The 20,396-nt window shown below is 53.1% G+C and overlaps 2 protein-coding genes and 1 non-coding gene across 6 annotated transcripts; 2 read left to right on the plus strand and 1 right to left on the minus strand.

Annotated features, from left to right (window-relative positions):
• The first annotated feature begins 280 nt into the window (after nt 1–280).
• Nucleotides 281–12,918, plus strand: BIRC5 (baculoviral IAP repeat containing 5). Of its 2 annotated transcripts, none has more exons than XM_081575680.1 (4): nt 281–436; nt 843–952; nt 2,409–2,526; nt 12,764–12,918. In XM_081575680.1, the coding sequence occupies exons 1-4, from the start codon at nt 326–328 to the stop codon at nt 12,797–12,799; spliced, it is 375 nt and encodes a 124-aa protein (XP_081431806.1). In that variant the 5' UTR covers nt 281–325; the 3' UTR covers nt 12,800–12,918. The 2 variants fall into 2 exon arrangements, with proteins under 2 accessions (XP_081431806.1, XP_081431805.1); XM_081575679.1 differs by lacking the exon at nt 12,764–12,918 and adding an exon at nt 6,322–8,525.
• Nucleotides 1,877–1,949, minus strand: TRNAE-UUC (transfer RNA glutamic acid (anticodon UUC)). Its single transcript has one exon. It is a non-coding gene; the product is annotated as a tRNA-Glu (tRNA).
• On the plus strand, nt 12,764–20,246 carry TMEM235 (transmembrane protein 235). 3 transcript variants are annotated; one of them, XM_081575678.1, is made up of 5 exons: nt 12,764–12,918; nt 13,154–13,409; nt 14,801–14,881; nt 15,414–15,551; nt 18,583–20,246. In XM_081575678.1, the coding sequence occupies exons 2-5, from the start codon at nt 13,232–13,234 to the stop codon at nt 18,822–18,824; spliced, it is 639 nt and encodes a 212-aa protein (XP_081431804.1). In that variant the 5' UTR covers nt 12,764–12,918; nt 13,154–13,231; the 3' UTR covers nt 18,825–20,246. The 3 variants fall into 3 exon arrangements, with proteins under 3 accessions (XP_081431804.1, XP_081431803.1, XP_081431802.1); XM_081575677.1 differs by having other exon boundaries at nt 13,197–13,409; XM_081575676.1 differs by having other exon boundaries at nt 13,197–13,409; nt 18,620–20,246.
• The last annotated feature ends 150 nt before the right edge of the window (nt 20,247–20,396 follow it).

Genomic DNA, 20,396 nt, shown 5'->3' on the forward strand with positions numbered 1-20,396 from the left:
ATAGAGTTTGCAGGCTGAAAGGGCTTAATCCATTCGTGCTCTGCAGGACCCACTTGAAGTTATCACGGAGGCTTCAGCCCATCCCAGCTTCTCTTCCCACCAATCTTAGCAAGTAGTTGGGATGTAAGTAAGCGCGGGGCGGGGTTCGCTCGGTGGCGGCTGAGCAGCTGCAGAGCCATGCGGCGAGAGGACTACGACTCCCAGCATGCCCCGCGCCACACAGCTTCCCATTTCCCAGAAGGCAGAGGGAGGCGCGTTCCCGACATGCCTCGCGGAGGCCGTCAACCGCCGGGTTTGAATCTCGGCACCGCTCGGCGGCGGCGGGATGGGCGCCCAGTCGTTGCCCCCGGCCTGGCAGCTCTACCTCAAGGACCACCGCGTCTCCACGTTTAAGAACTGGCCCTTCTTAGAGGGCTGCGCCTGCACCCCGGAGCGGGTAAGACCTCCCGGAGTCCCCAGGTCCTCCCCGCCCCAAGAGTCCCGCCCCCGTCCTAAGGCGACAGGTCCCGCAGACTCCAACCCTTCCGTGGGCTTCTGGGCCCGGGGCGACGTTTCCGTCGGACTCCAATCCTTCTGTGGGCTTCTAGGTCGTGAGTGACCTCTCCCTCGGGCTCCGGCCTTTCTGTGGACTTCCGGGCCCGGGGCGACCTCTCCCTCGGGCCTCAACCCTACTGTGGGCTTCCAGGCTCGGGGCAACCTCTCCCGCGTGCTCCGGCCCCTCTGTGGGCTCTCGGACCCCCCTGTGGGCTCTCGGACCCCCGGGACGACCCCTTCCGCAGGCTCCGGCCCCCCTGTGGGCTCCCTTCTCCGAGCTGGGGCCTGAGCCGAGCTCTCCTTTGCAGATGGCCGCGGCAGGCTTCATCCACTGTCCCACTGAGAACGAGCCCGACTTGGCTCAGTGTTTCTTCTGCTTCAAGGAGTTGGAAGGCTGGGAACCAGATGACGACCCTATGTAAGTCCCGCAGGCCGGCCTCACTGGGCTTCCTGGGTGCCCCAGTTCCATCAGGACCTTTTGTTTTGTGTTGGGCTCCTCCAAAAAAAAAAAAAAAAAAAACCCTGAATTTTGAAGGATTAGTGAAGGAGCTTCGGCTTTCCAACCTCCTTTGGCCTTAAACAGCTGTTGTAATGGATGAGTCTGCTGCTGGCACATTGGTAATGCTTTCAACCTAATCCAACCCGATTTGGCTGAATATCCTTCTGGATGGATGTTAAAGAAAGGCATTTTCCTGTGGGTTCTTAATACCTTTTAAGTTAGAATACTGGAGCAGATCCTGCTGTGACCTAGAGCTGTCCAGGTGCCTTTCCTATTTTGGAGTTTTTAAATCTGAAGCTTTATTATCTGGACTATCATTCATACAGCAGAAAAACCACACCTTAAAGTAGTACACTCAGTGTTGTTTTGGATTTTGTTCTTTGTGTCTAGTTTGTGTGTGTGTGTGTGTTCCTGCATGCGTGCATATATTCATACAGACAGCAGCTGTCTTCCTGTAATGTAATACCCCGTTTTTCCCTCCCATTTTTTTCCCCATCAGAATCAATAGCTTCCACAACTTGAATTTTTTTGCCCTGAATCTCTGGAATTGTTTCTCTTCTTGGCAGAAAGAGTATTACTGTTTTTCCTAATGAGTTTGCTCTTGTGACCCGGTATTGACTGGGATGGCATGGTGATCATACCAGAGATCAGTGGAGAAATACTGGTCGTATTCTTGGAAGTGAATTTCCAAGTGCTATAATGTTTTCAGATTATACTTACTATTGGCTGTCCTCTTGAAATTTCTGTGGCTGTGTGTTTCTTCCAGATTGTTCTGGGTTGTTGTGTTTTTTTGTTTGGTTGTTTGTTCTTTTTGGCCACACCAAGTAGCTTGTGGGATCTTAGTTCCCTAACCAGGGATTGAACCTAGGCCCCCAGCAGTGAAAATGCAGAATCCTAACCACTGGACCACCAGGAAGTCCCCAGACTGTTCTGGTTCTAGTGCTGTCTGCTATGCAGGGATAATTCCCACTGCAGAGAATGATAGTATAGGCACAAGAATTCACCAATAGATTATGTAATAAGCCCAATAAAATGAGATAACTGCAAATGGTTCCTGGATGATTTTAAGGGCTTTGACATGTGGTACCTTTAGATTTACACTCTGTAACACTTTTCCTACTGCTTGCTAAAGGACTCCAAATAGAATATACCAGCCATAGGAGGGGATGGGGGGTGTCCACAGACCGAGAAGATGCTGAGATGAGGTGTGTGGGAATGTGGGTCCGGACACTGGTTCCATCCACTTCAGAATTCATACTCTGCTCCTGAAGCAGAGCAGCGTGTATCTCAGGTGGGGAGGGAGACTGGTGGTAATGAGCTCTTCTCCCTTTACTTCACTGTCTCTGTTGACATGCTCGTGTATTGTTTTTTCTAGAGAAGAACATAAAAAGCATTCATCTGGTTGTGCTTTCCTTTCTGTCAAGAAGCAGTTTGAAGAATTAACCCTCAGTGAATTTTTGAAACTGGATAAAGAAAGAACCAAGAACAAAATCGTATGTATCGCTGGAAATAAGAACCAAGAACAAATCCTGTTCAGCATCTTTAGTATTAAACTCCCAGTCCCTCACAAACACTGCATAGACGCTTTTCCGCAGCACTTTCTAAACCCCTCAGATGTGTGTGTGTGAAGATATAAAAGGACAGAAAAGCATATGACCTAGAGTCACCTTGGGGTTATGCAATCAAAAAAATGCATGCCCTGAGTAGAGGTGCCCTCAGTGTGTGGTTACCTCTGGTGGTGGGACGTGTGAGGGCTAGGCTGGCATTCCTGCCTTCAGTGACAACTGAGATCGTAGCTCATTTATACGGAGTGTGTTCATGTGTTAGCAGAGGTGGGGACAGAGGGTTTGGAGACACAGAGTAGACAGTGTGTCAGGAAGGGGCATTATGTGTATTGGGAGAAAGAAGCGCCAGTCCTACTGGGCCTTGAAGGGATCTTTACAGGCAAACTTTGACTCTTGCACAGGTAAACTAGGTTATTGGGAGAGTGAAAGCATGAATCCATTAAGAAGTAGCTCCCAAACAACCTGGGCTGTAGAGAAGTAAGGTTGCCAGAGAAAACCAGGACTCCCAGTTAAGTCTGAATTTCAGGTACACAAGGAATAATTTTTTAATATATGTCACATTTTGTGTAGGTGTTTACTAAAAAATTACTTGTTTATAAGATGTTCACATTTAACTGAGCATCTTCTCTTTATGTGCTAAACCTGGTAGCTTTACGAAGAATAAATATTCAGATATTTAATTTCTTTTTAGCAAAGCCCTGGGCAGGGAGTCCAGACATAACACTCATCTCTGCCACTCACAGACTTTGTGAATTTAGACTAGTCTTGATCATAGTTTCCTGCCTATAAAATGGAGGATAGACCCCCATGGTTTCTGAGATCCTTTTCAACTTGAAAATCATGTTCTTTTTTAGAGATCAATATACATAATTCTGTCTAATATGGTACTTTTAAATGCTGAGGACAAAATCGAAAAGATTTTCAAGAAGCGAGAAGTCAGTGGTCAGTAAAGCTATGTATTCAATGGAGGTCTTGGGAACTGCCGTGTTGGAATTAGGAGGAGGGCTAGAGAGGGCTTTTGAGGTTAGGGGTCAGTTCATTTTCTGTGAAGTGCCACAGATGGTAAGTGTTTAGCCATTATGGGACACAGAGTTTCTGTTAGATATTCCTTTTTTAAAAAAATATTTATTTACTTATTCATTTTATTTTTTGGCTGTGGTGAGTCTTGTTGCTACACTCGGGCTTTTTCTAGCTGCAACAAGTGAAGGCTACTCTCTAGTTGTGGTGCATGGGCCTCTCATTGTGGTGGCTTTTCTTGTTGTGGAGTGCAGGCTCCAGGTTCAGTAATTGTGGCCCATGGGCTTAGTTACTCCTCAGCATGTGGGATCTTCCCGGACCAGGAATAGAACTGGTGTCCCTTGCAGGGTGGATTCTTAACCCTTAGACCGCCAGGGAAGCCCTGGAAATTATTCTTTGTTCATTTTTTCCCCACAAATATTTAAAAACATAAAGCATTCTTAGCCACTGGGTTAAGAACAGGCCATGGGCTGATTGGATGTGTCCCACAGAGCATATTTTGCCAGCCCTGTTCGAAGTGAAAGACCAGCTTGTGTACTTTGGGAACAGTTGTGGGAAAGCTATGCCTGTGCGAATGGGAGGAATGTTAAGGGTAGTACAGTGAGTCTGCAGCCAGATTGTGGAGCTCTGAGAAAGACAAAGATGTTTTGGTAGTTGAAACAAATAGGAAGACAGACACTACAGTTGTCACAGTCCAGTTCTAGAAAATTGAGTGCTTGTGGTCCTGTGATCTGATAGAGGAAGGTGGTTAACCTGTTGAGGAAGGTGACTTAGGAAGACTGGAAGAGGAGACCCAGGAGATGCTGGGCCTCCCTTATCTGGGTGTCAGCAGTGGGGGCAGAACCAGACCAGAACCAGGTGTAAACACCCAGGAGAAAAGTGGGGAGATTGGAAGAGAATGGTTTGCTTCCATTTTGCAGCTACTTTTTTGTTCTCCTCAAGTCAAAATACTTTAAAATCATGCATTTGTTTTTATTACCTTAATTATAAAATAAACTATCAGTATAAAACATATAAAGCTTTTGTAAGGAAGAACCAAAAGCTTCACCCCTATGCCGGTGGTAACCACCAGTAACTGGTGTATTTCCTTCCAAACCATCTTTAAATGTATATTTTTGGGGGAATTCCCTATTGGTCCAGTGGTTAGGACTCTGCGCTTTTACTACACGGGGCACAGATTTGATCCCTGGTCAGGGAACTAAGGTCCTACTAGTCTTGTGGTGCAGCCAAAAAAAAAAGAAAATCAAATAAAATTCAGTTTCACTAGTGGCATTTTATCTGCGCAGTAGCTACATGTGGCCAGTGATTACCTTATTGAACTGTGCAGACAATTGAACATTTTCATCATTGCAAAAAATTCTGTTGGATAGGGCTGCTCTAAAGTGATACCCAGTTGTGAGGTTTGTTGCAAATAATATATCCCTGATACAAAAATTCAGGTCCTCTTGTTTCCTTATGAGCATATGCTTGTGAGTGGATGTGGACAGTAAGGTTTGGGGTCAGAGCCAAGTGCAAGGAATGGGTGTAACCAGAGGCCCATCTGCTTCCTGCTAGAGCTCCAGGATGAACCATCTAGAGTACATCACTCCTGGAGGTGAGCTGGCATGCAGACCTTGTCTGTTCTTTGATAGGAAATAAGGTTGGGAGCTGATCTTTTAAACCATTTATTAAATTAGCAACAGGATTGCAGTACACAGTTTTAAGACAGACACTTACCCAGGTGAGATAATTACATGTTGCAGTTTACAAATACTGAAAACAAGGAACGAGTGTTGTCTGTCGTGATGCTCTGGATTAATGAGACCCCATATTTAATGAGATGCTACTGGTCAGTTCGAAGGACCACTGACTGGTCAGGCAGCCACCTGGGTGCTGGCTGGTGTGCGGCCAGGGACGAGCTGGGGCTTGGGGTCTGACCCGGAGCGCACCGTGTGCTCTGTGCTCCTGCTGCTGCATCTGCCACCGTCTTTGAAAACAAGTTACCTCTATTGTTTTTCTTATTTAACCCAATAAAAACCTATTGTTTGTTTTTTAATATGGCAGAGAAATCAAGTAGAATGAATTTGGGAAAGAGCTTTCTGGATTTGTTGACGTGATTATCATTTGTCCGCCTGGAGAGAGTACTTGGCAGATGAAAGATTGGAAGCCAGATTCAAAGAGCAACTGCAGGTGGCAGGTTTTCTGTTTGAGGAGAAAGCTGTTGCTTGATGGGGAGGAGAGGAAGGCTGTGGACTTTCTGTGGGAGCTTCAGAAGCAATGTAGGGTAGTGGGGAAGAGCGGGGCTCTGCCACAGACTAGCGGGTAACCCTGAGCTGGATGGTACTCTGGACCTCGGCTTCCTCTTCTGTATAATGGGGATAAAGGTGGCGTCTACCTCACAGGACATGGAGCGGTGAGTGAGCTAGCATGTAGGGAGCAGGTAGAATGGTACGGTGCAAGCGAAGCCATCCATCAGTGTCTTCTGTTATAATTATTGTGAGGCAACTCAGACGAGAGGCATTTGAAGGGAATTCCCTGGCAATCTGATGGTGAGGCCTGGGAGCCAGGGTGTGATCCCTGGTTGGGGAACTAAGATCCTTGGTTGCATGATGTGGCCAAAAAAAAAGAAAGAGGCAGCTGAATGAGAATATTTACCCCATAGAGCTGGGCATCCCTATCTGAGCATGCCTAGAGCTTCAATTTCACGTGTGTATTCTTTATTTCCAGGCAAAGGAAACCAACAATAAGCAGAAAGAATTTGAAGAAACTGCAAAGAAAGTCCGCTGTGCCATTGAGCAGCTGGCTGCCTTGGAGTGACACCTCCCTGTCACTGCTGCACAGTGACACAGACACGTCGTTTCCAGGGCACACCCCTCAGCATTACCAGTTTTTCTCTGGGGCCTCTTAACTGTGCCTTAGGAAAGCAGAACATCAACATTTTGAAATTAGAATATTTAAATTGTATTTTTTATTTTTTTTCTTGAAGTTGGTGCCAGGGGCTACTTCTGTTATATAGCTGGAGCTAAGTACTGTAACTGACCCTGTCTTTTCTCTTTGGTAGTTTTCGTTTTATTGCTTCCTGGACTTAGGGTGAGGGGAGGCATTTGCTCATGTGGGTAGAACCCTTTTACAGCAACGTGTTTGGGCTTCATGAAGCTGGTGACTGGCTGTCCAGCTGAGATGTGTTGTGTGAATGTGATCATAGGTCCGTTATGACAGGACAAACAAGATTAAGAATACCATTTTTAAGTTTCACTTGCATAATAATCTGCATTTATGGTGTGCACTTATTATGTTCCAGATGTTCTATATTATCTCACATTGATGTCTGCAGGTCCTGTGACCATCTTTTTTACCCCATCAGGTCTGTGGTGTCACAGCAGCTCCCTTCCTCCCAGACAGATTGTATGACCCATCCCTGCCACGCCTCTGAAAGTGCCCTGTATGTTAGGGGTTCCTTGCCATCCCATCTTGTGATTTTCAGATTCACAGGGGTAGCCATAGGATTAGACCCCAGGCTCTGCCTCTGGGTTTGATCTGTGTCAGAGCCCTTTCCATGACTGTAGTATGTGTGACTTGGTGAGGGTGATGCAGAAGGACTGATGTCTTGAGAGTAGAGCTGGCCTCTTGCTTTGAGGTCAGCTTGAAGATACTTCTGCCATGGCTCGTGGCAAGGTTGCAGCATTTTTCTACAATAGACGAGGAGGTCTTTCATGCAGAAAAGGAATGTTTCAGGGGCCTGACTCACTGCTTCTGGATAGCAGAGCACACAGTCAGAGTGGATTCTTCCTGCAGAGTCCCGCTGTGGACCAGCTGTCATCCGTTGGACGGGGCACACGGGCAGGATGAAAAATCTGAGGAAGGAGTTCATGGTCTTAAGTATTAATACTCTTCAAATACCTACTTTCCATTATTGATGTGCATTAGGCAACTGATAATTCTCCTGTCTTTCCAATGTGAATCTTCCTAAAGGAATAAATTAATTTAAAAAGTAGATTGCAAAACCTTTTTGGGGGAAACTTTAAAAGAAAAAAAGCATGTTTTTTTTTTATGTTGTTTTCATTCTTGCAAGATCATAAATGCAGTGATGTATGAGTTTCAGCCCCAGCACAGACTAAGCAAAGAGTTGGAGCAGTTGTAAAAAAAAGCGTGTGGAACACCCACTCCAGCCCTGAACTCTGCCCTCTAATGGGATGCTTGCCTTGTGGGCTTGGGCCTGGCACCTATTGAATTGGAGCTGCAGTTTCCTCAACAGTGATGCGAGGCTCTTAGAGGCTGTGCGGCCTCAGTTGACTTTTTGTGTGTGTGTGGCAACAGGATTTTCATGTAAAGAGGAATTGGGACAAAGCCCTCAGCCCCTCCTAAGATCCTGCAGTGTTGTTTTCTTATCTTGTTTGAATTATTATTTTCCATAACAGGATAAACTATAGTTAAAACTGAGCACAAAGCCTTTCTTAGTCATTGGGGACACCAGTGTGAACTTCAGGTGGATTTGGAGACAAAGTAAGATAGCAGGAAATATCTGGCAGAAACTGTCATGAAATTGCTGCACGGTTAGCCAGCCCTGGTGAGCTGGAGGGCGCACACTGGCTGCTCCTCTGCGAGAACAATGTAGTGGCCTGAATCCCTTCTAAACAACTTGGCTCAGAGCTGTGGGGACTTGGTGCGCTGTGCGGGCGGTCTGGCAGCCCTGATTGGCTGTGTCTCCATTGCTCCACATCTGCGCCACATTCTCCACAGCATTGCCTCCGCAGCAGTCCCCTCCTCCCTGAGGCCGGCTCACTCAGGGCTGAGGCCTGATCTTCAGATGATAGATTTTATTTCACCATCCTTCATGAAGTAAAGCTGCAGGGTGGATTGTTACTGTCCTATTGGAACCTCTGGGGGTTATCTGGGTAGTTGCTGAAGAATAAAAACTTTCATTTCAAACACTGCAGACCCTACTGGGTTTCTTAAATATTTTTGGCTTTTCACGGCAGTGCCTTCTTAGCTTGCCGATTGGTCGATCCCACCCCAGTGCTTGTGGGGGAGGCATGAGTCCTTGCAGAGTGACAGAGCCAGCCTTGGGCTCCTCTGCAAGAGCCGCTTGAGACCAGGGCCATTTGTGTCATCTGGACTCATTCCATGCGTAAACCAACTGTGAAAAACACACCTCAGACATGTTTTTCTGCCATATCTCAGTAAAATGAATTTTTCCCTCCAAGTATGGAGAATATAGCAGTGGTTTTTATTATGGGGAAAAAAAGCATTTCAGCCTTTATATTCATCTCAGCTGCTTATTTTTGATATTTGTGCCAATCTGTAAATGAATAATAACTGATCCTTACAAACTAGCATTGTATAGAAGCTGAGAAAATGTTTTTGCTCTCTTTTGCGTGATGGGTTCTTTGTGTTGGGTTCTTCGTGCTGCAGTTCTTCGTGTTGTCAGGCTGTGCTGTGGGGCAAGGCTAAGCTCGCGCTGACCCCTCGGACCATCTTTTTTTTTTTTTTAAGTCTTTATTGAATTTGTTACAATATTGCTTCTGCTTCATTCATGTTTTTATTTTTTGGCCATGAGTCATGTGGGATCTTAGTTCCCTGACCAGGGATTGAACCGACACTCCCTGCATTGAAAGGTGAAGTCTTAACCACTGGACCACCAGGGAAATCCCCCCTCAGACCATCTTACCCATTTCCTCTTCTAGAAACTTACATTCTAAAAAAAACATATCACTGGGCTTTAATGGCTGCCAATGTCCAGAAAGTTTACCAGACATCCATTAATGAAGCTTTAGGCCCTTACTAAGGGCAACAGCTCTTGCCTGGAAAATCCCGTGGATGGAGGAGCCTGGTAGGCTACAGTCCATGGGGTCTCTAAGAGTCGGACGACTGAGCGACTTCACTTTCACTTTTCCCTTTCATGCACTGGAGAAGGAAACGGCAACCCACTCCAGTATTCTTGCCTGGAGAATCCCAGGGACGGCGGAGCCTGGTGGGCTGCCGTCTATGGGGTCGCACAGAGTCGGACACGACTGAAGTGACTTAGCAGCAGCAGCAGCAAGGGCAACAGCCTCAACTTTCTCAAATATGTGTCTGCCTTTCTGATTGTTCAAGCCAGTGGGAGTCTGGAAGGGTTGTAACTGGCGGTGAGAGTTGTCAGGTGTGGCGAGATCAGAGCCAGTGGAAAGCCTGGGGAATTGGGACCCTCCATCCTCAGTGCTACGAAAGATGGGGTACCAGCCAGCCATTACCTGCAGGTTGGCACCCCTTTGGGGATGTGGAGCATTTGCAGGTAGTACTCACTTGAAAAAAGTCAACAACTGCCAGTAAAGTCTATTGGGATCTTAACCACATATTTTGAATACAAAAGTGGAGATTTATAAAGAGATGAAATAGCTTGTCCAAGGTCATGTAAATAGAAAGCATTCAGGTTGGGATTTGAATCCAGGCAGTCTGACCCCAGAGCTGGTCCCTCACTCACTAATGACACTGCCCAGCCTTGTGGCCTGGCCCCAGGGGGGCTAGTGCAGTAAACCATCCCCATTCTTGTGAGTCCTGGGGGATGAGAGTGGCCGGCCACGTGGCTGCCATCCTGTATGTCAGCGCTTCCCAGCTGTGACCCCAGCCATTTGAGAGCCCTTTGGAAGGGTTGACTTTGACTAGAATGGTGTCTTTAGAGCCTCCCAGGATGAATTCACTTCATAATGCATGCTGAGTGAAGGAGTTGACGTGTAGGGAAGGGCGATTTAGGGAGGTTCATTTTCTGTTGGAGGATGTTTGCCAAATGCAGTGAGATTAGTTGTAGTGTAGCTGGTGCTGAGCTGCTCTGAGAGTAATTTCACCAGTGGTTTCAGCTGCTTCCCAGTCCATCGCTGGGGGCCATTTATGGTGTCATCGGCCTGGAGCAGGAAGCTCGTCCCTGGTCTCAGGCATCCTGTTCTTTCAGCCTCTGTGAGTCAGTTCAGTGTAAGTTTAAAGAAAAGAGGTCTGGGGAATTCCCTGGTGGTCCAGTGGCTAAGACTCGGTGCTCCCAATGCAGGGGCCCTAGGTTTGATCCCTGGTCAGACAACCAGATCCTGCATGCTACAGCTAAAAAGTCCCACATGCTGCAAAGACGATAGAAGATCCCTCATGTAGCAACTAAACCCTGGCACAGCCAAATAAAAAAATATTAAAGAAGAGAGAGAAGAGGCTTGGCTGCATCCCTGTTGTTCTGTCACACATAATTGGGATTTCTTCCATTAAAGTTCTCGCTTGCCCCTGATTTCAGTGGAAGTGGTCTGATGCTGGCTTTGAAGAGGCCTCGGCAGCCTGGTGACAGGCTTGGTGCTCACAAGTTCGGGGTTGCAAGTTGATGAAAGGAGGACGAATAATGAAAAATAATCGGTCATTCTAAGAGGCGCCTTTTCAGAACTGGGCTAGGGTATAATTTGGGTCCATCTCAAGGGAGGTAGACTAGCGGAATTCATCAGAGTAGCCCCTCAAGGACTGATACCCATTGTCTGGGGACAGTCCAATCAGTCACTCCGACTGGCACATCTGGGGTTGAAAACCCTGAACCAGGGCTTTGAAGCGATGGGGTGTAGACTGCTCACCTGGCCATCTACACTGCAACAGGAGTGGGATACATGTCTGTTCCTCTGCAGAGAGGCGGGCTCTGGGGGCACAGTGGCCTCAAACAGCGCCCGACTCTCGCCCTGACGGCAGGATTGTATTCTGTGTTACAGGGGATGCAAACGAGACCTTTTCAGACAAGCTCAGGCGAGAAGCAGGGGCACTGGGAGGACGTGTGTGGAGTGGGCAGCCACAGGGTTCCTCTAGTTCTCCCTAAACACTGTCTCTCGGGACTCGCCTGGTGGGCCAGTGGTTAAGAATCCTTGCAATGCAGGGGACGCGGATTTGATCCCTGCAGGGGACGCGGGTCAGAGAACTAATAAGATCCCACGTGCTGCAGAGCAACTATGCCTGCAATACTGAAGCCGGTGTGGTCTGCAGCCAGTGGACAGCAACGACTGAGCCTGAGAGTCCATGTGACATAAGGAGGATCCTACGGGCCACGACTAAGGCCTGATGCAGCCAAATAAATATTTAGAAGAATAACAGCAAAACACCATCTCTCAAGCGTAGCTTAAACACAGAAGTGGTGTCCATCTTTGTCACGTTTGGGTCATTACCTTCTTTCCCAGCTCCACCCCCACTTTCCCCTGTTCCCCTAGTTCCTCCCCCCAATTTTGTAGACCGCTGCTGCTCCCAAGCACATGCTTTTCTCTGTCTGCCTGCTGGATTCTTTTACCCTCCAGGTCCAATGCCCCCCAAGAGAGGAGGGCCCCTGGCTGGTACCCAGCTTCCAGGGTGGGGGCTGGGGGTAGGGCTGTCAGGCAAGAGGGTACAGAAACTGCCACAGCCAGGATCACCACACCCTATCCCCACCACATGCCCCAACCCAGTCTTGAGTGTGGTGTGAGAAAGATGCGTGGTTGGCAGGACAGTTCGAGCCACTGTGTCTGAATGCCCCCCGAAGTATTATTTCAATAACTTTGTTGGGACTACTTCTACTTCCTGATGATATTGCTCAAACCTAGAGAAAAGGGGGTCAAAATAAACACTTGGAAATGAGAGCCCTGGGATGACCCTAAGTGGAGAAGCTGCTGGTGGTCTGAGAAGGACCACCCTCACTCAGTGAGGCTCTGACCCCCATCTTTGCCCTGCATCGGTGGAATGGGCAGCAGTGGATAGTCCAGGGACCTGGAGTGGAGGCCCTTCCATTGCCCAAAGCTAAACTCCCAACAGCCTCACGATGACAGCCCTCCTGCTCCCGGGTGGGGGCCCCTTTGTGGCTCCTCTGCCTCCTGCCCCACCAGCACCTGCCGCCTGTCCTCAGAGAAGCTTTGCTTATGTTTGTGAGTGAGTGATGGACAGGCAGAGGCTAGCTTTGCCTCACAGGGTATTAGTAATTGGAACCAACAGGAAGCCAGGTTCCCTTCTGTAGCCCCTCACAAGCCCACCCACTTTATCAGGACCCTCTGGTGGTTGATCCTGGAGACTGATTAAGACCCACACCGCTGAGCCAACCAGCAGCCAAGTGCTCCAGTGTAGCGGGTGGAGGTTGGCAGGGGAGCTGCCTCCCACCATTCAGGCTTCCTGCTGAGTCTCTCCTCCGGGCTTTTCTGGCCCCACCCTCCCTCCTCAGCTTGGCTATTTGGGAGCTGAAGAACCAGAGGTTTAGAGAAATTAAGTCCTTTGCCCAGTGACCCACAGCCAGGGACGCTGGGATTTGAACACAGCGCTGGCCGGCGCCTGCGGCTTCCTCCTCCTTTCCTCTGGGAGGTAGCTTGGAGATCACAGGTGGGAGTTCCTTGTGCGCCCGAGGGCCACCGCACCCGCAAGAGCCCACCTGCCGCTCCTGCTCCCCATTCCCGGGCCCCCTCCCTGCCCTGCTCCCCAAACCCCCGCCCACCCCACCACCCCCGTGCCCCTTCCCTAGACTTACTTCCTTACTCCCAGAACCCCCGTCTCTTGAGACTCTCTCGGGTCTCTCCGCTCCCTAAGTCCCGGCTTCTGCGCTCCCCCCACTCCCCAGCCCACAGCTGCCCCTCAGCTCCTGGCTCCCTCCGCTCTCCTAGACCCCGCTCGGCTCTGGTCCTGGTACCCTGACCGCATGGCCCGGCTGGGCGCTCTGCTCCTGGCCGCTGCCCTGGGCGCGCTGCTCAGCTTCGCGCTGCTGGCGGCCGCCGTGGCCAGCGACTACTGGTACCTCCTGGAGGTGGCGGGCACCGGCAACCACAGCGGCCACGGGCAGCTCTCCTCCCACTCGGGGCTCTGGCGCATCTGCGAAGGTACTGGCTGCCCCTCCCCCACGCGACCCTTCCCCTCAGACTCAGGGGGCCGCACCACCCCTCCCAGAGTAGCTCCGAGAAGTCACCCCCTCCCCCGCCTGTCTGCCCTCAGGGGCACCCCTTCCCCCAACTCTCTCCGAGACAGTCTGGCTGCAGGAGGGCTTAACTCCCACCGTCCCAGGGTGGGAAGTGAAAAGGAGGGGCCCAGGGTGGCCCCATAAGGACCCCAAGAACTTTCTAGAGCAGGATTCCTCCACAGTCCCTTGGCCTCACTCTTTGGGGGCTGATCTTGTGTTCCAAGTGATGTCATGTCACTTGGCAGGTGACAGGACATCGCTGGGTGACCCGGGACCTTGTCCCTCAGCCTCGTTGGTCAGATGGGGAGAAAATGATGCCTCTGGAGATGTGGGACTCGGGGTGGGAGAAATGAGGCCGGGGGAGGCACGGGCAGGCCCAGCACCCAGGGGTGCTCAGCACTGTGCTTGTTACTCATCTGCAGGGGCCCTGGGCTGAGGTGGGAGCCGGGGGGGGGGGCCCAGGTGTGGGGAGCTGGGGCCCTGGCAAGACCAGGGTTCCTCACCCCAGTGACCTGGAGTTGTTTCTTCATTTCTGTCCGGGTTTGGTCTGGTCCCTGCTCCCTGTCAGGCACAGCCAGGGCTGTGGCGCAGGGCCCCTGTTCCCCACACCCCTGGCCTGGCACGGGGCAGGAAACAGGAGCGCCACGTGGCTTCAGACCTGAATGGAGAGAGGCAAGGGCTCTGTCCCATTTAGGGAGGGGTGGGCTTCCACACGCTCCTCAGCTGGGGGCCTCACCAAGCTGGGACCAGCCTGGGGGCTTCCCCTGCGCAGGACATGCCCAGGGTGGCAGGGATGTGTGGGAGCATGTGTAAACGTGTGTGTGTGAGAGAAAGAGAGACAGTGCCTTTCTCAGAGCTACCAGGGAGGAAGGACACTGCAGTTTATTCAACCCTGCCCCCCACAGACAGCCTAAGGCTCCAAGCGTTCACGACTTGTGCATGTGTGTGCACCCTAGTGTGCGAGAGCCAGAGAGCCCATATAACACGCCCCTTTCTCATGCAGGCATAGCCTGGCCTCCACGTGTGAGCAGGCCCAAGGGGGGCCTGAGGGCATCCTCTCTGCAGTGTTTGAAATTTTCTGACAGGCCTCCACGTAGATATTATTTGCACATCATATAAACAAAATGAAAGGTCTTGAGCCCTCCAAGCCCATTTGAGCCCCAACTCTGAGTTCCAGGAGAGAAACTGACAGGGCCCTTGGCCCCGGTGGAGGGTGGTGAGAGCTGGCAGACCACCCTTCTCTGAGAAGCACGGGGGTGGGGTATACCCAGCAATGTCTGGCCCACCAGGCTGTGCGTACTTTCTACTTTTTAGGGCACAACAGCTGCATCCCCCTGATCAATCCCTTTGCCAGTGAGAGCCTGGACGCCTCCACTTCGGTGCAGCACCTCATCTGTGAGTGCTCGGGTGGGAGTCACGCCCTCCTTCCTTGATCTTCAGGCAAGGCTCAGAATCCCTCCTCCTAGACCCACAGAACTGCTTCCAGCTAGACCCTGTGTTGCCCAGAGCACATTTCCATAGTTGCTTGAGAACTTCTCCTGACTGGCCTTGGCCCCCCAGGCTCTGCCATTAGCTTATAACCACAGATGCTGGACCCACAGCCTGTCTCGCCCTCCCTGTGCCCCTTCTGGAGTCTCTTTTATGTCCCCAAATGAGTCTACTCACTGGGCATCTCCCACCTGGTGAGTTGAGGGGCACGTGTCTGCTGCCCCTGTGCCAGGACAAGGGGTGGCCCCTGGGAGGGTCAGGTGGTTACCATGGAGACATCACAGGGAATCAGATGGTCCAGCTCCTCCTCTGGCTGGGGCCAGGACAGTCCCATGTGTCCTACGAAGGAGGACATCCAGGCACTGAAGTGCTCTGTTGAACCTCCATTGGGGGCCCGGTCTGGGTCCCTGCCTGTTCCCTGAACCTCCTCTCCTGGCAGCGCTGCACCGAGCCATCTTGGTGGTCCTGCCCCTGAGCCTCGTCCTCATTGTGTGTGGCTGGATCTGTGGCCTCCTCAGCTCCCTGGCCCAGAGCATCCCTCTGCTGCTCTTCACCGGCTGCTACTTCTTGGTGGGGGGTGAGTCCAGGGACTGTGGGGGCCGCAGGTCCTGGGAGTGGGGTGCTGCCTGTCTCACTGCCCCAACCCCTGGCTGCTCTGAGCCTAGGCCCACCCTGGGGATTGAGCTGCAGCAGGTGAGGCACCCTGGGTGGCACTGGAGCCTTTGGAGGAGCAGGGATGCTGACTGTGGGGCCAGAGCCAGGGATGGGGGTTAGGAGCCCCAAGTTGAGCTGCCAGGGGCAGGAAGCATGAGGATCTCAGAGGTGAGCCCAGGACCTGCCCTGCTGGACCTGCATGAGGGGGGTGGGACAAGCTCCCATCCGTTCCCCTTTTCTTCCAACACCATCCCGGTGAGGGGGCAACATGGGTAGGGGTTTGGCAGCGGCCAGGAAGGGCTGAGCATTAAGACAGGGTGACACGGGGCCTTGGATTCCTTGGCAGTGACCCCAAACGAGCCAGATCCAAACTTTGACTAGTAACAGTGCATGCACTGACATTCACCTAGCCCGCTGGCACTGGGCCAAGCCCTCCTTCAGGAATGCAGTGACAGACACAGGCCCCTGGTCACAGTTTCGTGCTGAGATGTCCGAGGATTCCCCGAGCTCGGCAAGAAACTGGTCCTGGAATCCCCATCACTGCCTTTCGGGGCCATCTGTCCCAGCCAGCCACCTGGTGCCCCTAGCTGCCCAAGGCTGGCCGTCATTGACCGTGGGCTGGAGGCTCCTCAGGTCAGTCCTCAGTGGCCCCTCCCATCCAGGGCCAAGGCCTGAGCCGAGTCTGGCACCCTGGGCCGGCTCTCCTGCCAGGGCTACACCGGGAGGACCAGACCACGCTGGCCGGGGCTCCCTTCTGGGTAGGCCTGCTTCCTCCCAGGGGCTGCTGGGCCCTTTGGGAGGCCTTGGTCAGGAGGGAGTAGGTGCCAACTGCCAGGGGGCCCAGCAGCCTAGGTGTGTGGTTCAGAGAATGAGAACAGGAGGAAACAAAACGTCAGGCCTAGCCTGACCCCAGAGACTGTGTCCACAATCCAATTAAGAGGGCCTTGGGAAGCCATGGAGAGGAGTGATTGGGTGGGATCGTAACCAGGAGACCTGACGGAGACAGGAAACCTTGGCATCGTGCTTGGAACCAAGGCGCCGGGCCAGTGAGCTGAGGGACAGCCTGGAGGCAGCGCTAGGGTCATTCCCCCTGCTCCAAGGGAGGGCAGGCAGTGGGCCAGGTTCCAGGAACACCCCGCCTGCTCCCCTGTGCAGGGGCCAGACTGGCTGCACCTCTGCTTTCCTTGCATGGCAGGCTCCTGGTAGAAACAGATCACCTGACGTCACTGTCAGGAGCCTGCCCAGGGGGCTGCAGTGGGGTCAGGGACCCAGCTCTGGGGACTCGGAGTCAGGACTGTCACACCAAGGGGACCTTTGTGAGGCCAGATCACCCCAATCCCCCCCATTGTCACTGCAGAAGGGGAGGGACACGGAGGGTTCTAGGTCAACGCTGGCTGGGCCCTGAGCTAGGGACCTGGGGACATATGGAGCCTGGGGTGATGAGTTCCATGGCCATCACCTGGCTCGAAGCTCCAGAGCCAGCAAGAGGAGAGGCCTGAGACATCTCAGGAGGTCTGAGGTTCAGAAGCAGTCTGGCAGGAGCCGGACCTGGGTGCCTCCATCCCCAGGAAGAGTCAGGTGTTCCATGTCGGGGTCCAGCTTGGGAGCTTACTCTGGCAGAGCGGCAGGTCCTGCCCAGAGCCAGGCTGGACAGAAGTAGCTGGCAGCTTGAAGAGGCATGCTCAGCTGGTGGGGCAGCCTGGGAGGGATGGTGGGGGTGGGGTGGGAGGGCCTTGGCTGAGAGCTCTGACCACTGTAGGCTGAGACAGACACCTCTGTTTCTGAGGCCTCAGCTGCACAGAGTTCCCTGAAGAAGCCTGAGAGATGTGTTCAGCAACCCCCCGCACTGGGCACTGACCTCAGTCCCAGAGCCCTGCAGTTGATTTGGCTTCACAGCTTCCCAAAATTAAATCCATAACTTCTGTGGTGGCTCCACCCAGCCCTAGGCTGGTGGAGGCCAGTCCGTCCTTCCCATCTTTGGGCAAGTGAGGAATCCCAGAGGACCTGAGTAAGAGGCAGGCAGTATGGGGAGCCCAGGGTCTGCCCCTTCTCTAGGTCCCAGTGAGATGCAGACCTAGCTCTGAAGGTCTGCCTCGTGCCTTAACTGGGCAGTGTCCAGAGGGAGCACCATGCACCCAGGAAGTGCCTTTGGGGGTCTCAGGACCCCACCTACATTCCTTGCAGCTGGCACCAAGGGCAGGCCCTGACATCAGCCTGCAGCGGTGGGGCAGAGGGTGGCTCTCTGGGCTGGTCCCCCTGAACCTGGGTGGACAGGCAAATGTCCCGGTGCCCAGCTCTTTGCTTGCCCCTGACCTTCCAGGGTCACCTCACACTAGGTGCAAAGCCAGTCTTCTTCCTGCAGAGATGTAGGGTTGGAGGGAGGAGGATATCCTCGTATGGGGACGGACCGGGGTCATGGGATCTGTAGGAAGGGCCTGAAACTCAGACCTGGGGAGGGGACAGGGCCTCTGGAAGAGGGACACTGAGCTAGGGTCAGGAGGGGAGGCTGTGGGCCAGTGAAGTGGGGAGGGGGAACTGCGAGGAAGAGGGGGCCGGAGGTGCAGGTCAGGGGCCTGGCTCAGGATGTCTGGCCAGAACTCCAGAGCTCCTCCCACCCTTCCCACTGCCGGTAGAGGTCACTGGCTCTGTGTGTGTGCGTGTGTGCATGTGCGTGTATGTGTGTGTGTGTAACTCCAGGCGCGAGGGGAGGCTGTGCATGCAGGGGCATTTATGTGAGTAGGGACTACCTATTGGGGGTGTAGGTAGTGCTGTTTGCAAGGGGTTTTTGTAGGGTGAAGTCCTGAGGTTTGAGGACTGAGTCGGAGCCTCCATCCTCCCCCAAAGGCCAGTGGGCAGAGGCCATGTCTAAAGGACCACCATGCTGGGGTCCCAGGTAGGGCAGGCGCCCTCAGCAGGCAGATGCGCTGAGTGGTCACTCTGCACCCCCTCCCCAGGCGCCCTGACCCTGGCGGGGGTCATCATCTACATCAGCTACTCACAGCTGGCCTTCGCGGAGACGGCCCGCCAGTACGGCCCCCAGTGCGTGCAGGACGTCCGCATCAGCTTCGGCTGGTCCCTGGCCCTGGCCTGGGGCTCCTGCGCTGCGGAGTCACTCAGCGGCACCCTCCTGCTTGCAGCGGCCCGAGCCCTCAGCCTGGGTGGGCAGCCGGGCGCCCCCCACTCTGTGGTCATCTGAGTCCCAGGCAGGCAGGTGCGGGAAGAGGGGCTCCATTTCCCTTTGCACCTCCTGGGGTTTGGGGCGCTGAGCCCGGTCCTGAGAGGCCGCGGGAAGGAGGCTGGGAGCCCTATTCTCACGGCCCGGCTGGAGTCCTGGCTGGGAGCAGGCCCTAGGGTGAGCAGAGGCCGGGGGTGGAGCTGAGAATCCAGGCTCTTGTTGCTTGATGTTTGGGGGGCTCCCCTGCCCATTGTGCCTTCAGGGACTAACTGGTTTAGCCTCTTCCTAGAGATGAGAAAGGTAAGACCCAAGAAGTGGAAGCAAAGGGACCAGGGATGGCTGTGGTGGTCGTGGGGGCGGGGCACTGCAGGCTGTTGGCTGGTCAGCGGGTCCCCTTGCCTCTCGAGGCTGTGGCCTGTGCCCGCCCCTCCCCACCTGCCCTGGTGGGCCACAGCTGCCCCCAGTCCTAGAGGGGGCAGTTCAAGAGAGAAGCAGATATCCATCAAACACTCTATGCCAGGCCCTCACCAGGCCTTCTATGCCATGTTCTGTAGAAAAGCTGCCCCAGTCCTCAGAGGGGGCAGTTCAAGAGAGAAGCAGGTATCCGTCAAACACTCTATGCCAGGCCCTCACCAGGCCTTCTATGCCATGTTCTGTCCTCCCCCCGCCCCTCCCAAGGGCAGCTGTTGGTGGGGAGGAGACTGAGGACTGGGGGCCTCTTGGATTTCCAGGTGCAGGGGGAGCAGAGGGGAGTGGGCACACCTCTGCCCCCCTTGTTTTCAAGTCTCTGTCCTTGTCCTGGGGCCAGTGCTCCGGGACCCCACCCTCATCTATAGTTCCCAGAGGGATGTCTGTGATCCCTTGTGGGCCCCTGGGCAAGCAGGTGTGGAAGTCCTGTGGGGTGGGGGAGCCATGCCAGGATGGAGAGTGAGGGGCTTCTCTACCAGGAGGGGCGGCTGCCCGGGGCAGCAGAGGCCAGAGCCTGGAGTTTTAGCCGCAGGCTTGTTGAATGGAGGCAGACCCAGGCCCAGTGTTCCTCTAAGGGCCAGACAGACAGGAAGGTGGGTGGCCCGCCCGTTCCTGGTCATCGTGGTCTCTGAAGGCTGAGGCTCCTTCCACTCTGGGCAGGACCTGAAGATCTACTTAGCGTTTGTTTCAGGCTCAGGGCCCTCTTGAGTTTGAGGTGTGTGCAGGGGTCCATGGCAGCTTCTCTCACCTTGGTCTTTCCCCTCCCCCAGTCTCCCTTTATGGCTGGAGGCGGGGTGGTTACAGGAAGCTCCAGGTCCATCAGGGGCTGGTACCATTTGGGGAGTCCCACTGAGGGACAAAGAGCTGGGGGGAGGTGGCGGGGGGTGTTAAATGCAGGCTTCCCTTCCTACCTGTGTTTTAGCATTTAACGTTGTACCAATGTGTCCATAAATAAATCAGCTTGTTCTGTGTGCAGTTAAACCTTTATTCCCTTAAAAACTTTCAGAATAGATAATACACGCCATGGCTTACAAACAGTGCAGGGGAAGCCCTGTCACCAGGTCTGTGTGTGGTCTGTGTGTCCGCCCATCCAGAGTCATCTTTGGCAAACACGATGAGCTCTCT

This window comes from Giraffa tippelskirchi, chromosome 3, assembly GCF_054371585.1.
Source record: "Giraffa tippelskirchi isolate mGirTip1 chromosome 3, T2T-mGirTip1v1.2.pri, whole genome shotgun sequence".
NCBI classification, from domain to species: Eukaryota; Metazoa; Chordata; class Mammalia; order Artiodactyla; family Giraffidae; genus Giraffa; species Giraffa tippelskirchi.